Source organism: Mustela putorius, unplaced genomic scaffold (assembly GCF_011764305.1).
Source record: "Mustela putorius furo isolate JIRA1106 unplaced genomic scaffold, ASM1176430v1.1 tig00004007_pilon_pilon_pilon, whole genome shotgun sequence".
In the NCBI taxonomy this organism is placed as follows: Eukaryota; Metazoa; Chordata; class Mammalia; order Carnivora; family Mustelidae; genus Mustela; species Mustela putorius.
Genome location: NW_025422145.1, coordinates 10,414,550 through 10,437,511, shown reverse-complemented (window position 1 = coordinate 10,437,511; position 22,962 = coordinate 10,414,550). Strand labels below are relative to the sequence as shown.

Sequence of the window (22,962 nt, the reverse complement as noted above, 5' to 3'; positions counted from 1 at the left end):
GGGTAGGGGCGATTCTACAGAACCACCCACACTGGGGGCTCACCCTCCCTGAGAGAGGGAGAGCCTCTAAGAAGACATTAAATGCTGTTACTGGAAGGATGTATGTACCCCTTGATAATCCCAAATTAGTGATATTCAGTACAGCTAATGCAGTGTGATTCACATTTCCATATTATTTCTGCAAATTCATTCAGCCCTTTAAATGAGTCATCGCTTCATGTTCTCCTGTCACTGCCACCAGGCTTTGATCAAATATTGGCCCTTGGCGTGCAAGCTACTCTTTGATCCAAGTTGGGGGGCGGCTCTAATGGCTGTACCTAAACGTTGGTGTCCAGAGAAATACAAATTAAAATAACGATGTGATACGGTTTTCTTATCTTGAATTGGCAAGATTAACAAAATTGATAGTAGCTGATTTTGGCAAGACTGAGATAACACAAGTCCCTATAGCTGATGGCGGAAGTGTAAATTGGGATTGCCTTTGAAAAGCTATATTTAAAAAGATACAGCTTTAACCAGCAATGCCTCTTTTATTAATTAACCCCGATTGCACAAGTGTTTTCAACTGGTTTTATCTTTTGAAAATAGCCAGTGCGGGAAAGCATACATGTGAAAAGGTTTGGCTCAATGTAGCATTATTTACATTATCAAAGTCATATCCAATTTATCGTATATCAGTAGTAGACTGATGACAAAATTGCCGTCTGGACTGCTTTTGCCTGATATTTAAGGGAAGGACAATGATACATTGGAACACCAAAGCCCCAAATCTTTTAATGTAAGGAAAACAGTTCTTCAGTGAAGATCCAGCCATAGCATCACTGCCGTAGTTAGTATTTTGCAAAGGTTTACCCTACAGTGGGCAGGTCACCTCTCTCGTGCTTTGATTACACCTTCCATATGGATTACAGATCATATTCAAAACATTAATTACTCAGCAACAACATTAATCACTTTGCTGAATGCATTTCACCTTTTCTCCTTCCTACAATGTTTGTTTAAGCCAAGTTGACTGGATAACAGTGCATTAAAACTAGGTAGTAGTGTTTGTCAGAAGAAGAGCTAAGCCTCCGAGAGGGAGATTCTGGGGTCCGTTGTTAAGCCATCATTTATTAGCTCTGTTACCCCAGGCAGGGTGCTTACCAGCTCTAGGAAGTCCAAATGCTCTTTTGCAAGATGGGCATGGTAATCACAGTCTCTCGGATCTAGCCTGATTATCATGAAGAGTATCTAATAGTAAATTTTTGTAAAGTGTTCTATAAACCTGGAAGGCCCTGGACATACTCTTATGGAATTATCATTTTTTTAGAAGGTTTATTTATTAATTAGACAGAGAGAGATCACAAGTAGACAGAGAGGCAGGCAAGCTGGGGGAAGCAGGCTCCTTGCTGAGCAGAGAGCTTGATGCGGGGCTCGATCCCAGGACCCTGAGATCATGTCCTGAGCCAAAGGCAAAGGCTCAACCCACTGAGCCACCCTGGTGCCCTGGAGTTACTAACTTATGACAATGTTCAGTCTCTGTCCTTTTGTTCCCATATGAGGAGGTTTTTCGTCAAGCAGAGTGGTTGTTTAACACTTTATAGGTTTGCAGAAGAGGGCAGAGCTGGTTACTTGGAAAAATTAAAAAAAAAAAAAAAGGTGGAGTGAGGTTTGTTGTTGTTTACTCATTCGTTTTATTTGACAGGGAGACAGAAGGTATTCTTTCCATACCTTCTGCCCCCTAATGGTGCTAATCTTCTTTTGACCGTGTAGGTCAAACTGTGAGAGTCAAGATAACACAATGCATTTGATTCCATCCTTTACGGACATTTTTTAGTTTTGTTTCTGTTCTGAATTGGTTTGGTAGTTAAACTCAGCCCTTGAGTTCCTGGGACTCAGTTTCTAAAATCTACAAGGAAAGTAAAGTGGCAATATCCTCCCCTGCACGTTTAATGCACACTTAGACCAGAGCCTTCTCACTAGAGAAATAAATGAGTCCTTTCGTTTAAAGAAATATACGTGTCCTTAAGTGACATATGTTGGAACACTGCCTTGCTCCTTTGTTTCCATGTTGTCTATGTTTGCTTTTGTGCTAAAAGAGCAGAGTAGCTGCAACCGCAGCTCTATGGCTCACAAAGCAGAAAAAATGTATTTTCTAGCCCTTTACACAGAAAGTTTGCCCATTCTTGAATTAGACTGAAGTTTGAGTTGAGTCACTGATATACCAGTAAAAAAATCTGAAAACTATATATATTTGTGAGTAGGTATGTAACCTTTAAACTTTCTAGCTAATCCTTACCTAAAAAGAAATTTCAAAACCATCAGTGGTTATAATCTTCTTGAGTGCATTTTTTTTTTAAGAGAGAGAGAGGTGGGGGGCAGAGGGAGAGAGAGAATTTTACCCAGGCTCTGTACCCAGCATGGGTCCAACTCTGGGTTCAGTATCACAACCCCAAGATCATGACCTGAGCCAAAATCAAGTCATATGCTTATGTGACTGAGCCACCCAGTCTTCCCTTCTTGAGTACATATTGACATCATTTTATTTTTCCAACATTTTTAAATGCCTACTCTATCCCAGTGTGACTGCGTTAAGTACTTTCACATATGTTATTTAATCCCCTCAGCAACCATCTGAAGTTGTTGGTATTAAACCCATTTTTGAGGTGAGAAAATGGGTGTTCAGGAGGATTGAAATAACTTGCCGAGTTTTTTGGAACTTCGCAGAGCCAGGATTCAAACTTAGACACGTCTTAGACTGTGAGCCGTTTGTTGCTGGGTGTAAGGTGATTGGACATATCCTCTCTCCGCTATCCTGGTGCCAACTGCATGGGAGGAATCTCGCAGGGAAGGAAATCAAGGGATAAGGGACTAGCCTAACGTGTACCCAAAGAAGCTGAAGTCAGAGTTTCATCTTTTTGTTTCTTCTCTTTCTAAGATATTTTGAACCACACTAGGCTCTTTGACTTTGAATCATAACATGTTGTTCAGTGTGGATGCTCATATTTAGATTCTAGTGATGTGGGTGACTGTAAAGTAAGTGAAGAAAAACACAGAATCTACTCAGATTGATTTCTAGGCAGAAAGGTATAGAAACGTGAACAAAATCCTTTTTTGGAAGCAAGTATTCCCACTCCATGTTGACTTTCATACAATCAGAGACAGTTGATCTAATCATTTATATTATTTAATGATTTGTATGAATTGCTTTTAATGACATAACGAGGTTTCATTATATTTTAGTTATAATCATCTTAATTATATTATATATATATTTCAGAGCACTTTATTGAGGTAGGGTTGACATAGAAAAAGCTGTAGATATTTTATGTACACAACTTGATGAGTCTGGAGATAAGTACATACCTACGAAATCATCACAGTTAAGGTCATAAACTTATACATTACCTCCAAGTTTTCCTTTTTTTAAAGATATTTTTTCTTTTGTAGTAAGAACACTTCATAGAACCACCCTGTTAACTGATTTTCTTGGTATATAACACAGTATATACTAACACAGTATATAACACAGTATATATACTATATACTGTTGTGTAGTAGATACCCAGAACTAATTCATATAACTATAACTTTGTACCTTTTGACAAATATCTCTGCACCCTTCTTCCCCACCCTTCCCCCGGTACCCCTGTGTTACTCTCTGATTCTATGAGTTTGACTATTTTAAACACCTCATAAATGTGGGATCATGCCTGGTCTGTCCTTCTGTGTCCGATTTATTTCACTTCGCATGATGTCCTCTAGGTTCATTCATGTTGTTGCAAATGGTAGGGTTTCCTTCTTTTTCAAGACCAAATAACATTCTACTGTATGTATATACTACACTTTCTTTACTTGTCCATCCATCCATGGATATTGAAGTTATTTCCATACTTGACTATTGTGATTAATGCTGAACATGGGAGTGCAGATCTCTCTGAGATCCCAATTTTAATTCCTTTGGATGCTAACCCAGGAGTGGGATTGCTGGATCAATTGGTAATACTATTTTTAATTTTTTTGAGGAAACTCCATGCTGTTTTCCACAGTGGCCATACCAATTTACATTCTCACCAACAGTGTACAGGGGTTTGCTTTCCTCCATATCCTGTCCAACACATTATTTTCTGTGTGTTTGTTGTTGTTGTTGTTGCTTTGTTTCATTGATAATGGCCATCCTAACAGGCGTGAGGTGATATCTCATTGTGGATTTTATTTTCCTGGTGATTAATGATGTTGATGGATCAAATGGACTATTCTATGTAAAGTGTTGTAGTAACACCAAGAACTTAGGTTGCATTAATATGGTGCTTATTTTTAATAGTGTTGTCATTTGTTATTATAATAACAATTTTTATTACTATTAAATATAATGGCATACATAAATATCCAGGCAAGGTGACTTTATAGTAGCTGCGTTTCCTAAACTGCAGTGTTTATGCCCCCTAGAAATATAATTTGGTGAGATAGGGACCTTTCGCCACAGAGTACATAGAGCTGGTTTCCTGAAGCATCAATTTTGCTCGAAGTGTTTGGAAGAAACGTGTAATTTTTTATATTAAAGGCAAACAAATATATAGGTAAGAGAAAGCACATGAATTTTTAAAGGAAAGCATGAGACATCAGGCACCATTAACATGTCGTAGATGGATTCTTCCATCTGTGGCTCTAGAACTCTAAGGATAAGGCTTAGATCTCCTTGGTCACTGGGTAGTGCTACTTACAGGGGAAATTTTGCAGAGCAGTGTATTATAACATCACCCCGAGTGACTTTAAGTTTTCTGTACAGTTCTTATGTTTGATCGCTCCAACTCTATACCTTTGTTAAGACAAAAGAACATGGTCAGTAAAGGGTTAACAGCAATATCCCCAAATAAGCTTTTCTTTCTTTCTTTCTTTCTTTCTTTCTTTCTTTCTTTCAGTATCTCTATTGGTCATCTTTATGGCCAGAGCATTCTTTATCTTTAGAGCTAAGAAAAAAGAAGTACCAAGGAAACAGTATATCTGTATCCATGCCTTGAGGGATGGGAGATGGGAGTTGAAGAGTGTGTGGGGGGTATGGATGGTGTTTTTCTTTGTAAAAAGACACCTCTTTGAAGTCAGCTCTGAATTGCACAGGGTAGACCTACTGCAAGAGGTTGATAAATGTCCAACACCTTCCGTACTGTGGTGGGGTTACGGATGATTAGGAACCCTGGAAACCTATTTGGCTAATGTTTTCTCATCATGAAGGGCCTATAGGTTAGCTTTTATTTTTTCAACAAATAAAGACTTAAAGTAAGTCGCCCAGATATACTGGCAAAATTGCAAGATTCAGAACTGCAATTCATCATATAACTTGGTAAACTTGTTTCCCACTGCTGAACTACACACCGCCTTTTATGCACAAATTAATATATTTTTACAACCCCTGGAATGGTTCTGTAAAGAGCACAATTATAGTTTAGGACATTGCCATCTGCAGTGGGACATTTAAAACAGAATTAGGTCTAGAAATCATGACTGGCATGTCGTTGTCACTCAAACCGTGATTGGTACAGTACCTTCTGTTTTATAAACAATTCTAATGGGAAATAATTTTGCCACAAAAATTCTCATCTGTTAAATAGCCCTTTTATGACTATTTTCTTTTTGTTTTCCATTTGCAAAGATAAAATCCTTTTATTTGTGTGTCCGGATTAAAACATATAAAATATTCAGCATAGACTTTTAAAATATGCCCTTATTTTTCTTATCTTGCTCAGTTCTCCCTTCCTCTTCTAATATTTCTCATGAACCACATGTCCCAGGATTTGAAAATGCTCTGTGGTATTCTTTTTTTTTTTTTTTTTTTTTTTTCCTGCCCCTCGAGAAGGTCCTCTCTTACTACATGAGCCCAAAGAAAGTATGGCTAGAGCTTGCCAGTGTATGCATTGCAACCTGAGTGTGGACGTCGGCTGTGTGTGGTCAGTGATAGGGTTTGTCAAGAGAATACTGGAGATCTGGTAGAAAAGAAAGGAAAGGGGCAGGAGAAGAGGAAAGCAAGTGCTGGATTAAAATATAAAAAGTAGAATGGGAAATAAAGGAAATCATACCCAGGAGGCTGTAGTAATACCCTCAAGTCTTAGGAACGAATGAAATGGTTGCCTCTCACATGTTGGTGAAGTTCTGGAAAGGGAACCATCCGTAGAGTCAGTCATACCGGTTGGCTGTCCTTGCAGAAGGTCTCAGTCAAAGCCCAGCCGGTGGTCTCTTTAGGAAACCCATCACAGACAAATTCTAACCCAGCTCTGAATTGCATTCTTGTTTGATTAAACATCAGATGAGGTATTGGTTTGCTTTAAGGGGCCATGCATGTCCTGCGGAAAAGATGTGGCTTGAAAAAGGAGACTCACACTGAGGGAGGTGAGCTGCCCCTTCCCCAAGGGTGAAGAGCAGATTCCCATCTCCTCTCTCATACTGACTCCTCAGTATAAGAGCAGTGCTCGGGATTCCTGTGAAGTTGCTCTCAGTGTTCACATTGGTGTCCGCCTCTTTTGTTTTCCTTATTGTGCCCTCTTCTAGCTGAGGGGGTATAACTTGAGTCAGATGACAGTGTGTCTTCTCAGAATTGAAACTTTGCACTTCCTGCAGAGGGAATCATCCCAGCATCCCAGAGTGCCCTCATATCCCAGAGGGTCACTCAGTGGGATTTAGAAATCCTCTGATGCCGTCAAGACCTACAGGATAGCAGATAGGAACCTCACGATCATGTGGATTAAGCTGTTGGTGGGTGAATGATTTCCATCTTACTAGTGGTAAGGGTTTGTGATGCCAATGGAGCTCACGTTCTAGACGGCAAAGTGACCCTAAGAAATCTGTTTCCTATTCAGACTTGGCACACAGTAAGTCCTGTAGTTAGCAAACACTCATTAATCCTCTACTTTGTGTGTGGTAAACAGACCTTTGCTTAGTGAGTACTTCATTATTTTATTATCAGTCCTTTAAAATACCTGTATGTAGAAACCTGATTAGACATTGTGTTCAGGTAAAGTTTCTGCATCAGGTAGGGCTGGCTATTTGCTTCAGAGAACATGTCCCATTATGTGCTTCTTGAATGGGCTGAGCATGTTAAAAAGGTAACATTTGATCCAGCTGGTTACAGTAATGGTTTATTAAGTGCTTGGGTTTTGTAAACTTCTCACAAATATTAAATGTGTGACTTTATTGTTATATGAAAGCATAGATGTGGCACAGTCTCGTCTACTGTACATTAATTCAAATGTATTTTAGGACTTGATTAACAACTGCATCCTATCGTATTGCTTTGGGCATTAACAGTATCAAATATCAAAGGGAATCAACTTTTCCAGGATCACCTGTTCTTTGTCCATGGCTCCATCTTTTATGCTCATGAATTCCAGATGGTCTTCAGCCTCTCTCCAGAGTCCCCATTCTCTCCACCCAGTTGCCTGTTGGATAGCTCCATCTGGAGGTTCCACAACTATGTCCAACTCAGTGTGGCCAAAATGAGCTCTTACCTTTTCCAAATCTTTATCTGATGCTCCTGAACTTGGTCATTGGTGCTACCATTCAATCAATAACTTATAACACAGATTCAGGAATTGACATTGGCTTTTTGCCTCTCCTCCTTCTCCTCCTCTTCCTCCTTCTCCTCCTCCTCCTTTTATTTTCTTCTCTTCTTCAACCATCCCACCCCTACATGTTTTACAATTATTCAATGAGTCCTTTTAATTCTGTTTGTAAAATAGTCACCAAATCTTTCCTTCCTGTTGTATGTTTACTGCCATGTCTTCATTTGTGTAAACCCTCATCATTTTTTGGCCTGCAATGTAATCTGATGGGTCTGATGATCTCTGATGGATCTCCCTGCTTCCAGTGGTCCATTCCCACACCCCACCAGGAGTGGCCTTCCTAACCACCGATTGTTCCACTTTCCTTGCAGAGGAATGGACTCCAAAACCTTTAGCATGATATAGAGGGCCTTTATCATTTGACCTATACTCACGTATCCTGCCTGGACATCTACCCTAACCATTAGCTCACACAGTCCTGCCTCTATGCCTTTACGTGGGTTGTTTTCTCTGGTTAGGTTGCTCTTCTCTACTGACTGTGTTGAAGGAGCTCCCGTGCATGCATGAAAACCTAACTCAAGCATCACTACCTTTTGGAACCTTTGCAGTCCACTCTCTGACCTTAAGTAGAGCAAAAAGGCTCCTATACCAAGCAGATGTATAGCACACTTTATATCGCTAATAATTATATATCCAATTCTTATAATGTATAAACTTCATATATATACTTATAATAGTGTATATAATTATAATGTTGTTTTATAAGAGAATACTTATTATAATTCTTCTTGAACAAAATTATTCAGCTTTGTACCTCTGGGCCTGACAAGGATTCTGGAATTCATATTGGAATTCAGTGGGCATTCACATATATAATGTTAAAAGAATGAATTGATCAATTATATTTTTGGTGACATTCTTAGATGGGAAGACATCTTTATGCTTACAATTGGAAAAAAAAAGCCTAATAAAGCCTCTAGTGTCAGACAATTTGTATTTATTTTAGCACTCGGTTTTTAAATTGCATTTCTGACAGGCTGGCCTACCAACGATGCTTCATGAAAGATCGTGAGGTTTATTCATCTCAGCACTGGGCTGTTTTCCTTTTCTGCAGAGCAAAGGGATCTGGGGACTCCTTTGCAGGCTGGCCATGTCCTGTGCAAGCCCAACTGTGTCTAGAGATTCTAGCAGGGGTAGAGTGGATGGTTGGGACTTTGCAGGAAGTGAGCTTACTAAAAGTAAGAAGAAAGCTTTCAGTAGCCAAGACAACAACCATCCCCATCTCCGTCTTCCTCTGGGGCCAGAGTCTTGTTTCTGCTTATCTCTCCATCTCTCCCTCCTTCCTCCCATTTTTTTCTCAAGGTCACCTCTCCCTACCTCTTTATTTCTCTATAGACTGTTTCTCTTGACTACTCATTAGACTCTACCTTGAAAATCTACCCAGCCTTCCAAGTCCAGTTGTCAAAGCTCACCACTCCATCTCCCAATTCCAAAAGTCTCTGTAGAGCTGAATCTGATGTGGCCAGAGACGATTATGTGTCTGGCCCTAATCCCTGGACTGGGGATTGGTTGAGCTGGGCCACAAGAGGAGAGGTTTCTCTAAGAAACCCTGCAGGGGTAGGGGGCAGTGATCTCCGTGATGGGCATGGAGAGATATTGGCTGAGTATTACATATACCCTTTAGCATCAATAGCCTTTCTATTTCTCAAAGTCTTCAGGTGGGTAAGAATTCTACCCTCATTTTGTCTTGGGCCCAGACCAAATTAAGTCATTGGAATTAAGAGTCTTGTTATATCTCCTTATTGCCCTTATAGGGTGATAATACTACCGAGACCTATGGGGTGAGGAAATTCTGGGAAAAGATGGATTTCTAATCCCTTATGGCGATTTGTTTCCCAAAGAGTCTGTGCAATATCCTATTTAGGAAATTCAAGAGAAAATTGTTCTAAAGAAGGTAGCATGAGTATTTGGGGATATCTCTAAGCAAACTCTTCTGTCTTAAAAGTGTCCTTGCTGGCACTGCATACAGAAATACCAGTAATAATGAGTGGATATCTCTCCCCACGTCTTTTCCTCTACCCATCTTAGATTTTCTGGCTGGGGTTCTATAAATTATACTCACAAAAGACAGCTTAACAAGAGAAAAGCATACAAATTTTTTTTTTTTAATGTAAGTTTTACACGACACGGGAGACTTCCTAAGGAAATGAAGACCCAAAGAAGTAGTTAAATCTGAGCATTTTTATACTAGGTTTGATGAAGGGTTGGAATTTGTGGGGAAACATGATATGAGCTAAGTGGTGAACTGGGGAGAGCTTAGCGAGTCCTGTCTGTGTCCCTCCATCTTCGGACATATGGATGTTCCGTCCTCCATGTTCAGCAGGCCACCTCTCCCGTGAGACCTTATGACCTGCTTCAGAGTAGATGGCACGGAGGGGGTCAGAGAGTCCTTCCCATACCTGCTATTACTCAGATTTTTTCAGCTCAAAATATTCATTGTGCCGAGGTGCCACACTTTGGAGTAGAGACCCTTCCCTCTCCACTGCCATCTTCTGCTCCAGGGCCCGAGGACACCTTGTAATATCTAAAAGGTTTTCCCTTCTGCCTCCTCAGCCCTCATAGGCCACAGCCTGAATCTTATTTCTGGCCCCATGTACTTGTGCACTTTCTGTTCTCGTTATTACTCAATGCACATCATCCTATGAGGCTCTTTGCTGGCAGAGGACATGTCTGCCCTTTTTTGTGTGACTTAGCGGTGCAAGTCAGATGGCTTGTGCTCAATCAGTATTTGAAGGAAACAAAAGCAGGAATCTGAACTGTGTAATAATAACACCCAACAACCCAAGAATCCTATCTAAGGCATCTACCCCCATTATGGCCCTCTCTCAATGCCTGGTTTATTTCATACATAGCAGTTACTAAAAGCTGTCATTATCTTGTTTATTGTTGGCCTTACCCACTAGAACATAAGCTCCCTGAGGGCTAGGGTTTTGTCTATCTTATTTACCTAACATAGTATTGAAAACAAGTAATCACTGTGGAAATAAACAAACACCAACCAAATGAGAACAAGCAGACACTGTTTATTCAGAGCAAGCTATAGCAAGGGAATTAGCCACTGTCATTTGTGTTTAACAGAGACCTAGCCTCAGGCCATAGGGTGAGAAAGCTTTATGGTTGGAGGGGTTAAAAAAAAAAAAAAAAAAAGAAGGCTTTCATGGTGCCCTAACTGCAGGCTTTTGTTCTGGGAAGGCTGCATGTGGGCAAGTAGAAGCAGGACCTTCTCTGTGACTGGCTGGGTCCATACTGAGCTTTCTCTTGATTGGTCCTAAGTTGCAAGTGGGTACAAAAATTAGGAAAACTGTCTGTTACTAATCAAGTCATGGCTGTTTCTGAGCCAGTTGTTACAGGGCTTTTGTTGGGCTTCCTGAGCTGATCACCAGAGAACAGTCAGAAGCGGTCTGATTTCCTACAAGCATCATTTGTGGATAGCAAGCTGGTTTCCTGGGCTGATTCCTGCAAATCGTATAGGTCTGAGTTCTGTTTGTATATGTGGTCTGGTGGTTTTCCATTTGTATATTCCTTCTGTTATTGTTGATGGGAAGAAAGGAAGGAGGGAGAAAGGAAGGACTGTTGTCCGAATTCTATTTTCACCATCCAGATTTCCTTTTGAGTACCTCATGTCAAGGAGTAACTCATCCTAGAGCTCACATGTGGCTGTTTTCAGGAGTGTCCAACCTTGAATCATATCCCATAGTCCAAAGCTGGAGCACAGTAAAGCCAAAAGAGACTCTTTTCCTGTCATTTGGCCAAACAAGAGCCAAAGGCTTTTGAAGAGGCACTTAAAGAATTTTCAGTTTCCAATTGTGCAGTAGCTGTTGTTCAGGTAATTTAACATTGATTTTAGTTTAAAAGGCAATTAAGACAAAATGGGCATCCACTAGCCACTTAGGTTAAATAAGCTTAGATTTAAATTACTCCCCATTAACCACCTTTGTTTTCTATGTTTGAGCTCTTTTATGCTGATTTAGCATGCAATGGTGTGGTGGCCCAGTTGGGGCAGGTGGCTGGGGGAAGAACCGAGCCAGAACCAAGAAGAAAGAGTTGGCTCAGAATTGTTCCCAGGGTGAGCGAGGTTCTCTTCTTCCCTGTTACTAGGTATATGGATTAGTAGAACATTCCAAGATTCTCGTTCTTCATGTCTAAAATCCTGAAAATGGTGCCCGTGTTTTGACTCAATGATTTACTTCCAGTGGTTTATCCTGAAATAATGACCAGAGATAAGTTCATAACATGGAGGATCAGGTTGTCCATTTCAGTGTTATTTAACATAGGGTGAAAAGAAATTATGCATCCTTATATTGGCATACCAAAATTGATGTCTTTTCAAATTTTTTTTAAAAAAAGATTTTATTTATTTGACAAAGAGAGACACACTGAGAGAGGGAACACAAGCAGGGGGAGTGGGAGAGGGAGAAGCAGGCTTCCCTTAGAGCAGGGAGCCCGATGTGGAGCTCAGTCCCAGGACCCTGGGATCATGACCTGAGCCAAAGTCAGACAGTTAATGACTGAGCCACCCAGGAGCCCCTCTTTTCAATTTTTTTATGGCAGAAAAATCTTCATGATATATGGCAAAGTGCGAAAATACTATAAGGTAATTTATATGGTAAGGCGTCTTTACTATACTCATGATTTCTTAGTTACATATGCAGTGAAAAATGTTTGAAGTGAGGGGCGCCTGGTGGCTCAGTTGGTTGAGTGTCCAACTCCTGGTTTCAGCGCAGGCCATGATCTCAGCGTCCTGGGCTGGGCCCTGTGTCGGTTCTATACTCATCAGGCGTCTGCTTGAGATCCTCTGCTTCTCTTTTTGCCCCTCCACTGCTCTCACACTGACGCTCTCCATCTCTCAAATAAATAAATAAATAAATAAATAGACAAATAAATAAGTAAATAAATAAGTCTTTAAAAAGGTCTTTGACGCCGACAGATTTGCAATGCATTACATGTGGGCATCTGGGTGATAAATAACGAGTGGCTCTTTCCCTGTGCTTTTCCGATTTCCTCACGTTTCTACAGTGAGAACCTATGAGGTGAGGGAAGCTTCTGCCGTGCTGTTTGGGGGGCAATCCTGCAGGGGTCAGGACTCCTGAAACAACGAATATGTCTGAAAGGCGGTGGTCCAAGGCCATTTCTGCTGGTTATAAGCAGGGTCTCCGGAACCAGAGGGAGCACACAGCACTTCTTAAAAAATCGGAGATGTTTAATGCTCGAGATGAAACTGAATTCTTTCTAAGCAAAGGAAGTGCTTCTGTGTACAGAGCAAAGAGCAACACAGTGACTCCTGGTGGCAAACTGTACAGAATCGGAGTAATGTGGGAAAAGGAACTCATGCTTGTGGAGACAGCGGCATGGTACGTGCCACATTCCAAAGCAAACTTCCTCCTAAAGCCTTTGGCCACAGCATCTGTGATGCTGAAGCTTTCAAGGTCTTAAACTTCCTGAAAAGTAAATAAATAAAGGTGTAGCTCTGTTAAAAAAAAAAAAAGGTTTTATAATTATAAAAAGTACTGAAAACAATACTTGCTTGTTGTAACACTATTTTTAAAAAATCTCCGGGCGCCTGGGTGGCTCAGTGGGTTAAGCCTATGCCTTCGGCTCAGGTCATGATCCTAGCGTCCTGGGATGGAGCCTCGCGTTGGGCTCTCTGCTCATCGAGGAGCCTGCTTCTCTTCCTCTCTCTCTGCCTGCCTCTCTGCCTGCTTGTGATCTCTGTCTGTCAAATAAATAAATAAAATCTTAAAAAAAAATGCTCTCAGTGTGAGCTTCATACATGCCACCCCAAGGGTAAGGTTACATGTCCCTGCTAAAGGATGAGGAGGTAGAAGCATGTTCTGTTGCAGTAATTCTGTTTCTTACTCAAAGAAAGGCTGCTAAGCTTCATTAAAGAAGGTCATCCACCTGGTCCCAGTGTGAAGTTGTAAGGTGAACCATTCTGTAGAGCATGCTTCTCAAATGTGCCCAGGTGATTCATGCATTCGTCTATTAGGAAATGTGGCCATTTACCAGCAACCAATGTTGAGTTAATGGGATCCATTTAGGAATATAACCACAACAAGCCCATCATAAATCGTATGCTCTCCCATCTAAATATGCTTCATTAAGCTCACCTTTCCTGATGCAACTGGATGATTAGATGTCAGGATGAAGGAAATCATTAGGTCCCGCTGCTCTAATCCTACAAAGCACCATTGTGGCTGCTATGTAATTTTATTTTATTTTTATTTTTTTCCAGATAGAACCTGCTTTGTGCTTTTCTATAGGAAAATATTTTCAAACTGGTAAAGAAGCAATATTACTGTATAGCAAGGCATATCTCAGTAGGTCATTACCATAACTTCCAGCAGAAGGAATAATCTACGTCGCATTTTACTTCAAGGATAGGATTGATTTTTATGAAAATCTTTAGTGCATTGAAGCTTAGAATTTTTTTTTTTTCCTATGAAGAAGCAATTAGATACTGGTGTTTTCCAGAAATGTTAGGTGAATGCGAGCTAAACCTCGATGTGTTTTTGAAGGTCTTGTCATTCAACAGTTGAAGAGAAAAGGCAATTTCTGAGGGAGAAAAGCACTATTGGTACAACAGGAATTGTCATAACTCACATGGCCAGGGGTGTCCACCATTTTCTTACATTTACATCTATTTGGGAAAGTGACAAATACCTGAAATAACAAAGAAGAAAATAATAAGTACTGTTATTTCCACCACCAAGAAGCACCAATTTTGAGTGTTTTCTTCCAGGTATGTACATATACATATGTGTGAATAGACACACACACACACACATGTATATTTATCTTTACAGGCTTTGTATACATAAAGCACATATGAGACATTTTATATATAAATGTTCTTTTATTTTTTAGTTTTTACCTTTTAAAATATTCATTTTGCCTATTTTTAAAGAGAGAAAGCATGAGCAGGGGGTGGGGCAGAGAGGGAGGGAGAGGAGAGAAGTAGACTCCCCACTGAGTGCAGAATCCTATGCAGGGCTTGATTCCATGGCCCAGGAGATCACAACCTGAGCAGAAGTCAACAGTTGGACACTTAACCCACTGAGCCACCCAGGCACCCCTAAATGTTCATTTAGAGGAAAATTGAGGTCTTAACCTCCACTTTCAACAGCAGTCCCTTCTCCCTTTTCTAGCATTATTATGAATTTGGGGCCCATTCTTCTAGACTAGAAGTTGAGGAACTTTTTCTTTAAAAAGCCAGACATTAAATATTTTAGGCTTCGTGGGCCATTGGGTCTCTATCATAACTATGAACAAGTAGATATGGTTGTACTCCAATAAAACTTCATTCATGGACACTGAAGTTGCAATTCACTGTGTTTTTCATATATTCCTGTTCTTTCATTTTTTTTTAACAGTTGAAATATTCAAAAAAAAAAAGTTTAGTGAGCTGTGCAAAAACAGGAAGAGGCTGAATCTGGCCGTCCTCTGCTCAGGGTCATTTTTTGTATATCTGCAAATATTTATGTAACTACACAAAATCTGTAATATTATTCCTTTTTTACATTTTCTTTCATAAATAGTACTATAGGATATGAATCATTTAAAACTTACATTTTTAATCTCAGCAAAATTTTGACTCAAAAATATATTTATGTAGTTCTGTATAATATGTATAGATATTTTCATCTCCATACGCATTCATGCCTATATAGCTATAGATTATTCCTTCTCTAGTCATTTTTTTTACGGCTATATAATATTCCATCCTAGGATAAATTGCATTTTCTTATGGTGATAAGTATTTGTCTTTTTTTTCCCCCATGACAAACAGTGGTGCAGGTATATCCGTGAACACAGCTTATACATGCGTTCTGTTAGGACAGACCTAGAAGTACAGCTGCTTGGTTACAGGACGTGCACACTTTCCATTTTAATAGCTACTCGTAAATTGGTTTCTGGAGTGACGACACCAATTTATATCCCCACGGGGAGACTTTCTGTCCTTGGTTTGGAGATTTCACTCATTGCTGTTTTCCTTTGGAGTGGAAGCAAGGAACCCACTGTGGCTGCATATCCTCTTGTTACCACAGATGCTAGTGTGGACCTTTATTTCCCTCTGGATTAGTATTGACATTGTTTTAAGTCTTCGCTGGGGCACTAACACATGAGAATAGCAATTTATATCAATAACCAGGTTTGGCAACATCTGCCAAGGTTGTCATACTCTGTGATTAAACGGCCATATGTGCCAGGGAACACGGGGACAATGGGGTTGTAATTAGGGTTTGCTGTCTTTCCACCCGCCACCCCCACCTTCCTTAACTCCCCCTAACCTTGCTTTTGTGAACTGATTTGTGAATCAGATGATTCCCTGGAGAATGCCAGTTTCTGCTACAATAGTATGGCTTTATCTTATGTATCTCTGTAATTATAAAGAGTTCTGGTTAAGCAAAAGTCTAGAAGCCTTTTGCTACTTTACCCAGTGCCATTGAAAACCTTGACCTGAGATGATATGTGCATATATTAGACTTTAACTTAAATAATCAGAGAATATAGTATATTTGGTAGTGCACCATCGCTGTAAAAGGAACGTCTAATGCTGCCTGACCATCCTTTTTGCTCCACTGCCCCTGCACAAGGCAGGCAGAGAGAAAAAACACACCAACTTTCCTTAACTCCATAAGGAAGAAGTTAAACAGTATATTAATGCAATATTTAAAACAGTCTTAATGCATAGAAGGAAAAAAAAACCCTCTTCTAATTTTTTACTGGGTGTGACAGAGATGGATGATGGTTATGTAAGGGACTTGGCATGTTCTAAAAAAACCTGGAAATATTGCCTCAAGATATGGAGCTATAATAAATGTGCAAATAAATATTTGAAAGATTTATTAGCATTTTAAAATTTGCTTACTAATATATAAAATCCTAATCAGTTGTGCACAAGGCCTTTAACTAAAATAGAATATCCAAGAAGATGACACAGGAGTCCAATGAATATTTCGCTGTTAATCGAATGTAGTCTATATATATATATATGTATATATATATATATATACAATTTCCTTCCATGTTTATTTCCCTCCTGTTCAACTAATAATTCCTTGAAGAAGCAAGGTTATCTTAGTGTATGTACCTTGCAGTTTTGACTGTAAAGAAAAAGAAAAAAAAACAACCTAGTTTTTCTACATCCAAAAGATTGGTCTCTGACAAAAACAACATTTAGAATGGGAAGAGCCAGGGCCTGGTGTAACTCATTCCCATTTAATTAAAAAAAAAAAAAAAAGTCACAGATGTATGTGGCTTTTTTGGAAAATTGCTTTGATGCCATTGTTATTCAAGGTAAATGCATTTTCACAGGTAAGCTCAGAAGTTCAGCAGGACGCGGTAGATATTTCCTCCTCAAAGCAGGGTCATGTTTTGGAGCATTTTCATTTAGCAGATGATGTGTAAGAAGATCTGAGATCACAAAGTTTTAGCTAGTAGGAAAACTATAACCGTTTCTCTGAGGAAACACTGGGGAAAGCCTATGGGGGGGTGGTTGGGGAGGGCGTGATGGGGTTTTCCATCTTTTCCTAGTATTTATATGTGGAGTAGCATATTGGAAGTCATAAATACTGTCCCGTGGACATTTTGAATAATGCAGGAGTAGTGTAAGTAATTGGAAGTGCTTATATCCTGCCTTTAGACATTTCACTGCTCGTGAGTTAAAATTGGTTGTCAAGTGTGGACTCGGAGGACCGTGCAAGGTGCCCTATTCTGTCATGTGGTACATATTTAATGCTTGAAAGAACAAGGGAAGGGACACGTGCAGGAGAGGGAGAGGGAGGGCTAGCGGCGAGATACTGCTGCCTGCTCCGTGCTTTCCAAGTGCTCCGGCAAGCGAGGAGGCGGGACCAACGCAGCCTCAGCCTCCACCGCCTTCCCCCGGGCTGCAAGACTTTGCAAAAACATTGGGCGTCCAATTTGGCGAGTGTTTTGGCGCGGAAGCCTAGGCCACCCGGGGAAGCTGGGTTCGGGCGCGGGCGCTGTCCCCGGCACCTTGGTGGCCTCCCTTTGTGTGCGCCTCCGCGTTGAATGCCTCCTTGCTCGGGCTGCTCGCTCTCTCTCCCGGCGCGTTCTGCACCTGCTGGCGGTGGTGTCAGGCTGCCAGGCAGCCAGGGCGAGCTCAGGCACAGCGCGCACGACAGATGACTGGAGTCATTTACATTGCTAGCACGTGGCTGCCGTTTGCTGTTGCCTCGGACTTCTCCCGCGTTCTCCCGGGGAGGAAACAGGAGGCACTTTGCAGCCGACAATGAAATCTTGGCAGCTAATTGCAGTCGTGGGAGATGCCCTTCAGGTAAGGCGAGAGAAGAGGGCTCTAAACACTGTCAGGGAAGGAGAGGCAGAGAGGGAGAGCGAGGGATGGAGAGAGAGGAGGCAGCTTCTGCAGAGGCTTCCTGAAGCCCACTGACTCGCGGGAGGGGGTGGGAGAGGGACGGGGACCGGGGGCGGGCGACAGGGGGGAGGAGTGTGCAAATTGACATTTTTGGCTGCCTGTGGCAGAGGAGCCGCCGTCAGCCGCTGTCCAACGTTCACGCAGAGAGGGTGGCGGCGTGTGCGCCTCCGGGGCTGCTGATTAGAATAGAGACTTGGCGGCGGCAGGAATCCGGCTCAACCAAAGCGGCGATGGGAGGCTGCGGACGCGTTTGCAGCGCGTGAGTGAGACACGGTACGTGAGGCCGGCCCAGAGACCTCCGAGGCTGGGTCAGGGCTCGCCCCGGGAGCCCCCAGGGGCGCAGGACACCCGGGGAGGGCGAGGGGCGTTTGCGGCGAGGGAAGAGTCCAGAGAGATGAATCGATTTTCCTGACTGACTAGAAGTTCGTGGGGAACTTCATTGCCCCTTCTCATTGGCTCAGTTTAACTTTATTTCCAGAGATGAATAAGCGTTTATAAGAAACCCCGTGAAAGTCCCAATAGGCTAGCAGGGGTTTTGCAAGAGCTGCGCGGTTCTTTAAATGGGAGGTTTATGAAACGCCTGGCCAGATGGGCCGTGCCTCTGGAAAGTTGGCACACTCGTGTTCCGCCGGGGCATGTGTGTGCGTGTGTGGGAATATGTGTTGCATGTTTGTGTAAACATGTCTACCGTGCTGGTGGCACTGGTGGGCCCTTACCTTCTCTGCTTTTCCTGGCTCCCAAGAAGCAGAGATTACGTTGACAGTCCTGGAAATGCTTTGACTTAAGAAATGGGCTCTGGATCATTTCATTAAATTAAACAGGAGTTGCCCTTCTTGAGAGATCAAGTGGAAGAAATGTGCTCGGACTTCCAAAGTGAGGGAATTCACCGCCAGGCGTTTAAAAAAACAATATGCAGAGTGTTGAATACGACATTTATCTGCCTAGAAGGATCACCTGGAAGACTCAATCTCAGCCTATCCCTGGAGCCATGATTTTCAGATTACAATGAAATCAGTGGTTTTGCTTATTTCTGTGGACAAAAGATGCTGTGCCTCCCCTCCTTAAGAGGGGCCTTGGGGGAATTCTGAATCCCAAAGTTTCCTCGGCAAAATCCGTTTAGAATTGTCCATTAAATTCCTTGCTGAGAGCCACAGTTGGAGTATCTTTAGATATCTCATAATTTACTCATTTTTCATTTGGGTTTAATTTTGGTCACACAGAAACGAAAGCGATGTATAACAGAGACAGTAAAAAGGGATTGTGTAATCCTCTTTATTTGGGTAGCCGGGTAGTAAATTGGTTGGAGACTATAAAATCTTTCTCAACTGTTATTCCCTCTTTTTGATCAAAATGTATCTCCGGAAATCCAAAGGCCACGATTATAAATGTGTTTGTGAAATGGGCTCACTTGGCTTTGTGGCTCGCTGTGATTAAGTTTTAAGAGGGTTGTTCTTCAAGTAAGTAAACTATCGTCAATCAGTGATAGCTGTTTACCACTGGCGTTCATAAGAAATGCGGGCAGCATTCATGTTTTTCGTGCGGAAAGCAGGATTCTTCAACTCCTATCTGCCCACTCACACTCTCCACACATGCCAGCACTTTCTCTGTGCTAGAATACTCATGGATTATGAAGAGAAAATTGCTTCTCTGAAGAGTTGGAGGAAATATTACCTATGGGGGGAATATTTCTTTCCCTCTTTACTTACCCTCTTCTTCCTCCTTTCTCTCTCTCTCTCTCTCTGTCCCCCGCCCTCCCCTCTTTCTCTTTTTTCCTTATTCTTCCCCTCTGCCACCCCCTTTCTCTCTATACCCACCTGTATTTTTTTCCATCTGTCTTTATTTTTGTGATTGAGCAGAGAAAGCTTCCCAAATATCTTTTACTACTGCATTTTTATTCTAACAAATGTTTTGCACCCTGAAGGATAATTGGAACTTGATTTTCTTTTTCTTCTTTCCTTTTCTTTCTCCTTCCGTATCTCCCTCTCTCTCTCTCCCTTCCTCCCTACCTCTTTCTTTCTTCCTTCCTTTTTTTCTTTCTTTCGTATTCTCTGGTCATATCCAAGAACCAATTAATATCAGGCAGTCTGCTGTACCCTGATCTTATAAATAAGGGCAAATATTCAAACTTTTCCTGTCATTTCATATTATCCAAGCGAATCAACTCTGGAGAATGTCTTTACTATACGAAAAGAGCTAAATCTTTTCTGTTATCACCAACTGATGGATTTTTACAACATTGCACTTTGCCTGCTATAACTTTATTGGGCTGAGCATATTTTTCTGTTCGTCTGTTGTAACCTTGTCCCTCAAACTTCTATTTTCTCTATTTCCTGTCTTAATTTTAGAATCTGGATTTTAGAATTTTAGAATTCATTTTAATTTGTATTTACTTGGACTTTGGAGAAACAACCGTCAGCCTTGACTTATGGGCCAGCTTATTTAAGTATCACGTAGTGGGTTTTTTCCCAATTTTTTTCTCTCTGCATGAGTATGTCACAAAAGTTAAAGTAGATCTCATTTAAAGTGCTTTTTGCAGCAATTGCCTGCTTCCAAACTATAGTTGTAAGATTTTGAGAATAAATGGTCATGTTTTGAGAATATTATATGAGAATCAGAGTATATGCCCTTTATCATTTTTGTTTGATTACAGAGAACCTGGTTGGATAGGTCAATCTTGAGCTAAATAACTATTACAATGTCCAGTGAAAGATCATTTTGATCTTTCTTTATGGTAAATTTATGATTTTTCTATTAGGTTTTGAGCAGAATTTGCAGTACCAGAGAAATGGCACATAGTCCAAAAGAGGAAGAATTTTTAGGAAATAATAATAAATCTTTACTATTATTAATTACACTTCTATTTCTGTTTAGTTGTAGCTTATTTATTTTTTTTTTTAAATCATGTGTGTCGGTCTCAAAGTCATCCCAGAGTAGATTGGAACAAGTTCTTTGAAAGTAATTCTAATGGAATTAAAACGAGTCCTTTTATGAGACTTGAATCCCCATCTCATATTGATTTTTCAACAAACATAAAAATAAGTAGGGAGGGAGAAAAGCATGGACCTTTAAAGTTTTTTGCACTTTCAGCTTTATTTTGTTATACATCTGAAAACTCCAGAATGTGATAATACATTAGGTCTTTGTACATATTTAAGGGTGGATGTCTTTGTCCTTCTATTTGTTTTCCTTCATTTTCATGCCGAGATGAACGCTTGCGTATATTATGAGCAATAGTAAACAATAGCAAATAAGGGCATGCAGAGTTTTTTAATTTTGCATTTTAATATATTTGCATTACATCACATATAACAAAACAGTAGTTCTGTCTGTCTGGTGTTCATGCTGTCCTCTCCCTCTACTTACAGGGTACTAAAAGAATTAAGTAATTCTTTAAAAGTTAGCTTGTAACATATAATATTCAACTTGGAAACCTTTCTGTTTAATTATCCTAGAGCTGCAGTGTCCTAGTCTTCAGAAGTGTTTTTTTTTTTATTAACAGATATAAAGTTTATGTGAAAAGTTGTGCAGTGTCTGTGTGTGTGTATGTGTGCGCGCGCGCACGCCCGCGCGCACTCACCCAAAAGGCTGAAACCGCTTGTGTCAGCTGTAGCAACTCGTTTTTGATTCAGCAAAACTAGGTTATGAATTCAAGCAATTAAAAATGACAAAAAGCCCAATTTCACTGCCTAGATTAATACACTTCCAATTTTTCCTGCTCCATAAAAATTTCAAAGTGTTCTTTCTGCTTAGGTGTTTGCATAACCTATAAGGTATTGGAAGTCCCCCATTTCACATTTACTTATGATGTCTGAATACTTTGATGTAGCAAATGTAAATAGATCAATTGGACGTTCTTAACACAATTTTGTATTTGCAAGTTCTTGTGAAATTATTTCAGTTGGCTTTAAAGTAAAAGCAAGGAGTGCAGTTGTTAGTTCCCTAACATTAATCGGTGGTGAGTAATCTTTCAGCTCCTTCCAAAGTCATGGAGGCCAGGAAAAGCTTTTTGAGAAATGGTATAATTAAAGCAGAAATACTGTAACCATGTTCCCAGGGTGGCAGTGACTTCTTTTTCTTTTTTTAAAATTATGCAATGGTTGGCATATTTATTGCTTTTTCTGTACTTGTCTGGATTCTGTATTCATTTTTATCTAATTAGCCAAAACTCAGTTCTTTAAAATGTCCCCCCCCCTTTTTTTTTTACTTGCAGAGTAATTAGGAGTCACAGTGAGCCACACTGAATTCACAACAGTTTTTGGTTAGCTGGTTAAATTTTCTTCACTGGCTTGATAAACTTTGATCACACAGAGAACAGATAATCACAAACGTATACAATCAGGAAGCCCCAGTAGTTTTCACTTTGCACCGTCCATCCAGCATAGAAAAGCAGGAATGTTTCAAGGTGGTATCAAGGTGGTCTGTATACCTGGCCTTTGCTTTGGAAAGAGGACCACTCAAGGGCTATCTGTTAAGACTGCCTCTGCCAGCCTTTCCTCTTCTCTTTGGAATATTTCTTCATCTGCATTTGCTACCTGGAGATAGATTTCTTTGTTGTTTAATTGAACTCTCTACTTGTAAGGAAATCAGTTGCTTGTTTGCTATTGAGATGAACTTACCAGTTGTGTCTATTATAGCTATTTGAATGTTTGAATAGAGGCCTTCCATTTCTGTTACAGTGCCGAGGATGATGAGGATGATGATGTGGTCATGCATCAGCAGTAATAGAGACAACCATACAGCACTGATTTCTCCCTGGGCACTCGCTGCCTCTGTGTGCTTTGCACTGGACTGGGAGCTTCAACATCTTTTCTCTGGTTCTTAACTCTGCAGGGAAGGCATTGCTATGCCTAATTTAGAGATGGGGAAGGGATCTTCTAGACTTTTTATAATTAGAATAAGTGATTGGACTCCATATTCTTCAGACTTCAATATACCAAGATGCCATTGAAATGTATTACTCTGAATTTAGAAAGA

General features: G+C 40.6%; 1 protein-coding gene across 3 annotated transcripts in view; it reads left to right on the top strand.

The window, feature by feature from the left end:
- RBFOX1 (RNA binding fox-1 homolog 1) overlaps positions 1-22,962 on the top strand; it is a 1,454,978-nt gene that overhangs the window by 374,546 nt on the left and 1,057,470 nt on the right. The window contains exon 1 of one of the 3 annotated variants that reach the window (XM_013055179.2): positions 17,480-17,889. The exons of 1 other annotated variant lie outside the window; for it this stretch is intronic. In XM_013055179.2, coding sequence (XP_012910633.1) covers positions 17,845-17,889 — 45 coding nt within the window. In that variant the 5' untranslated portion in view covers positions 17,480-17,844. Of the gene's footprint in view, positions 1-17,479; positions 17,890-18,094; positions 18,262-22,962 lie in introns of those variants that run through there. One more of the 3 variants, XM_013055184.2, reaches the window with a different exon arrangement.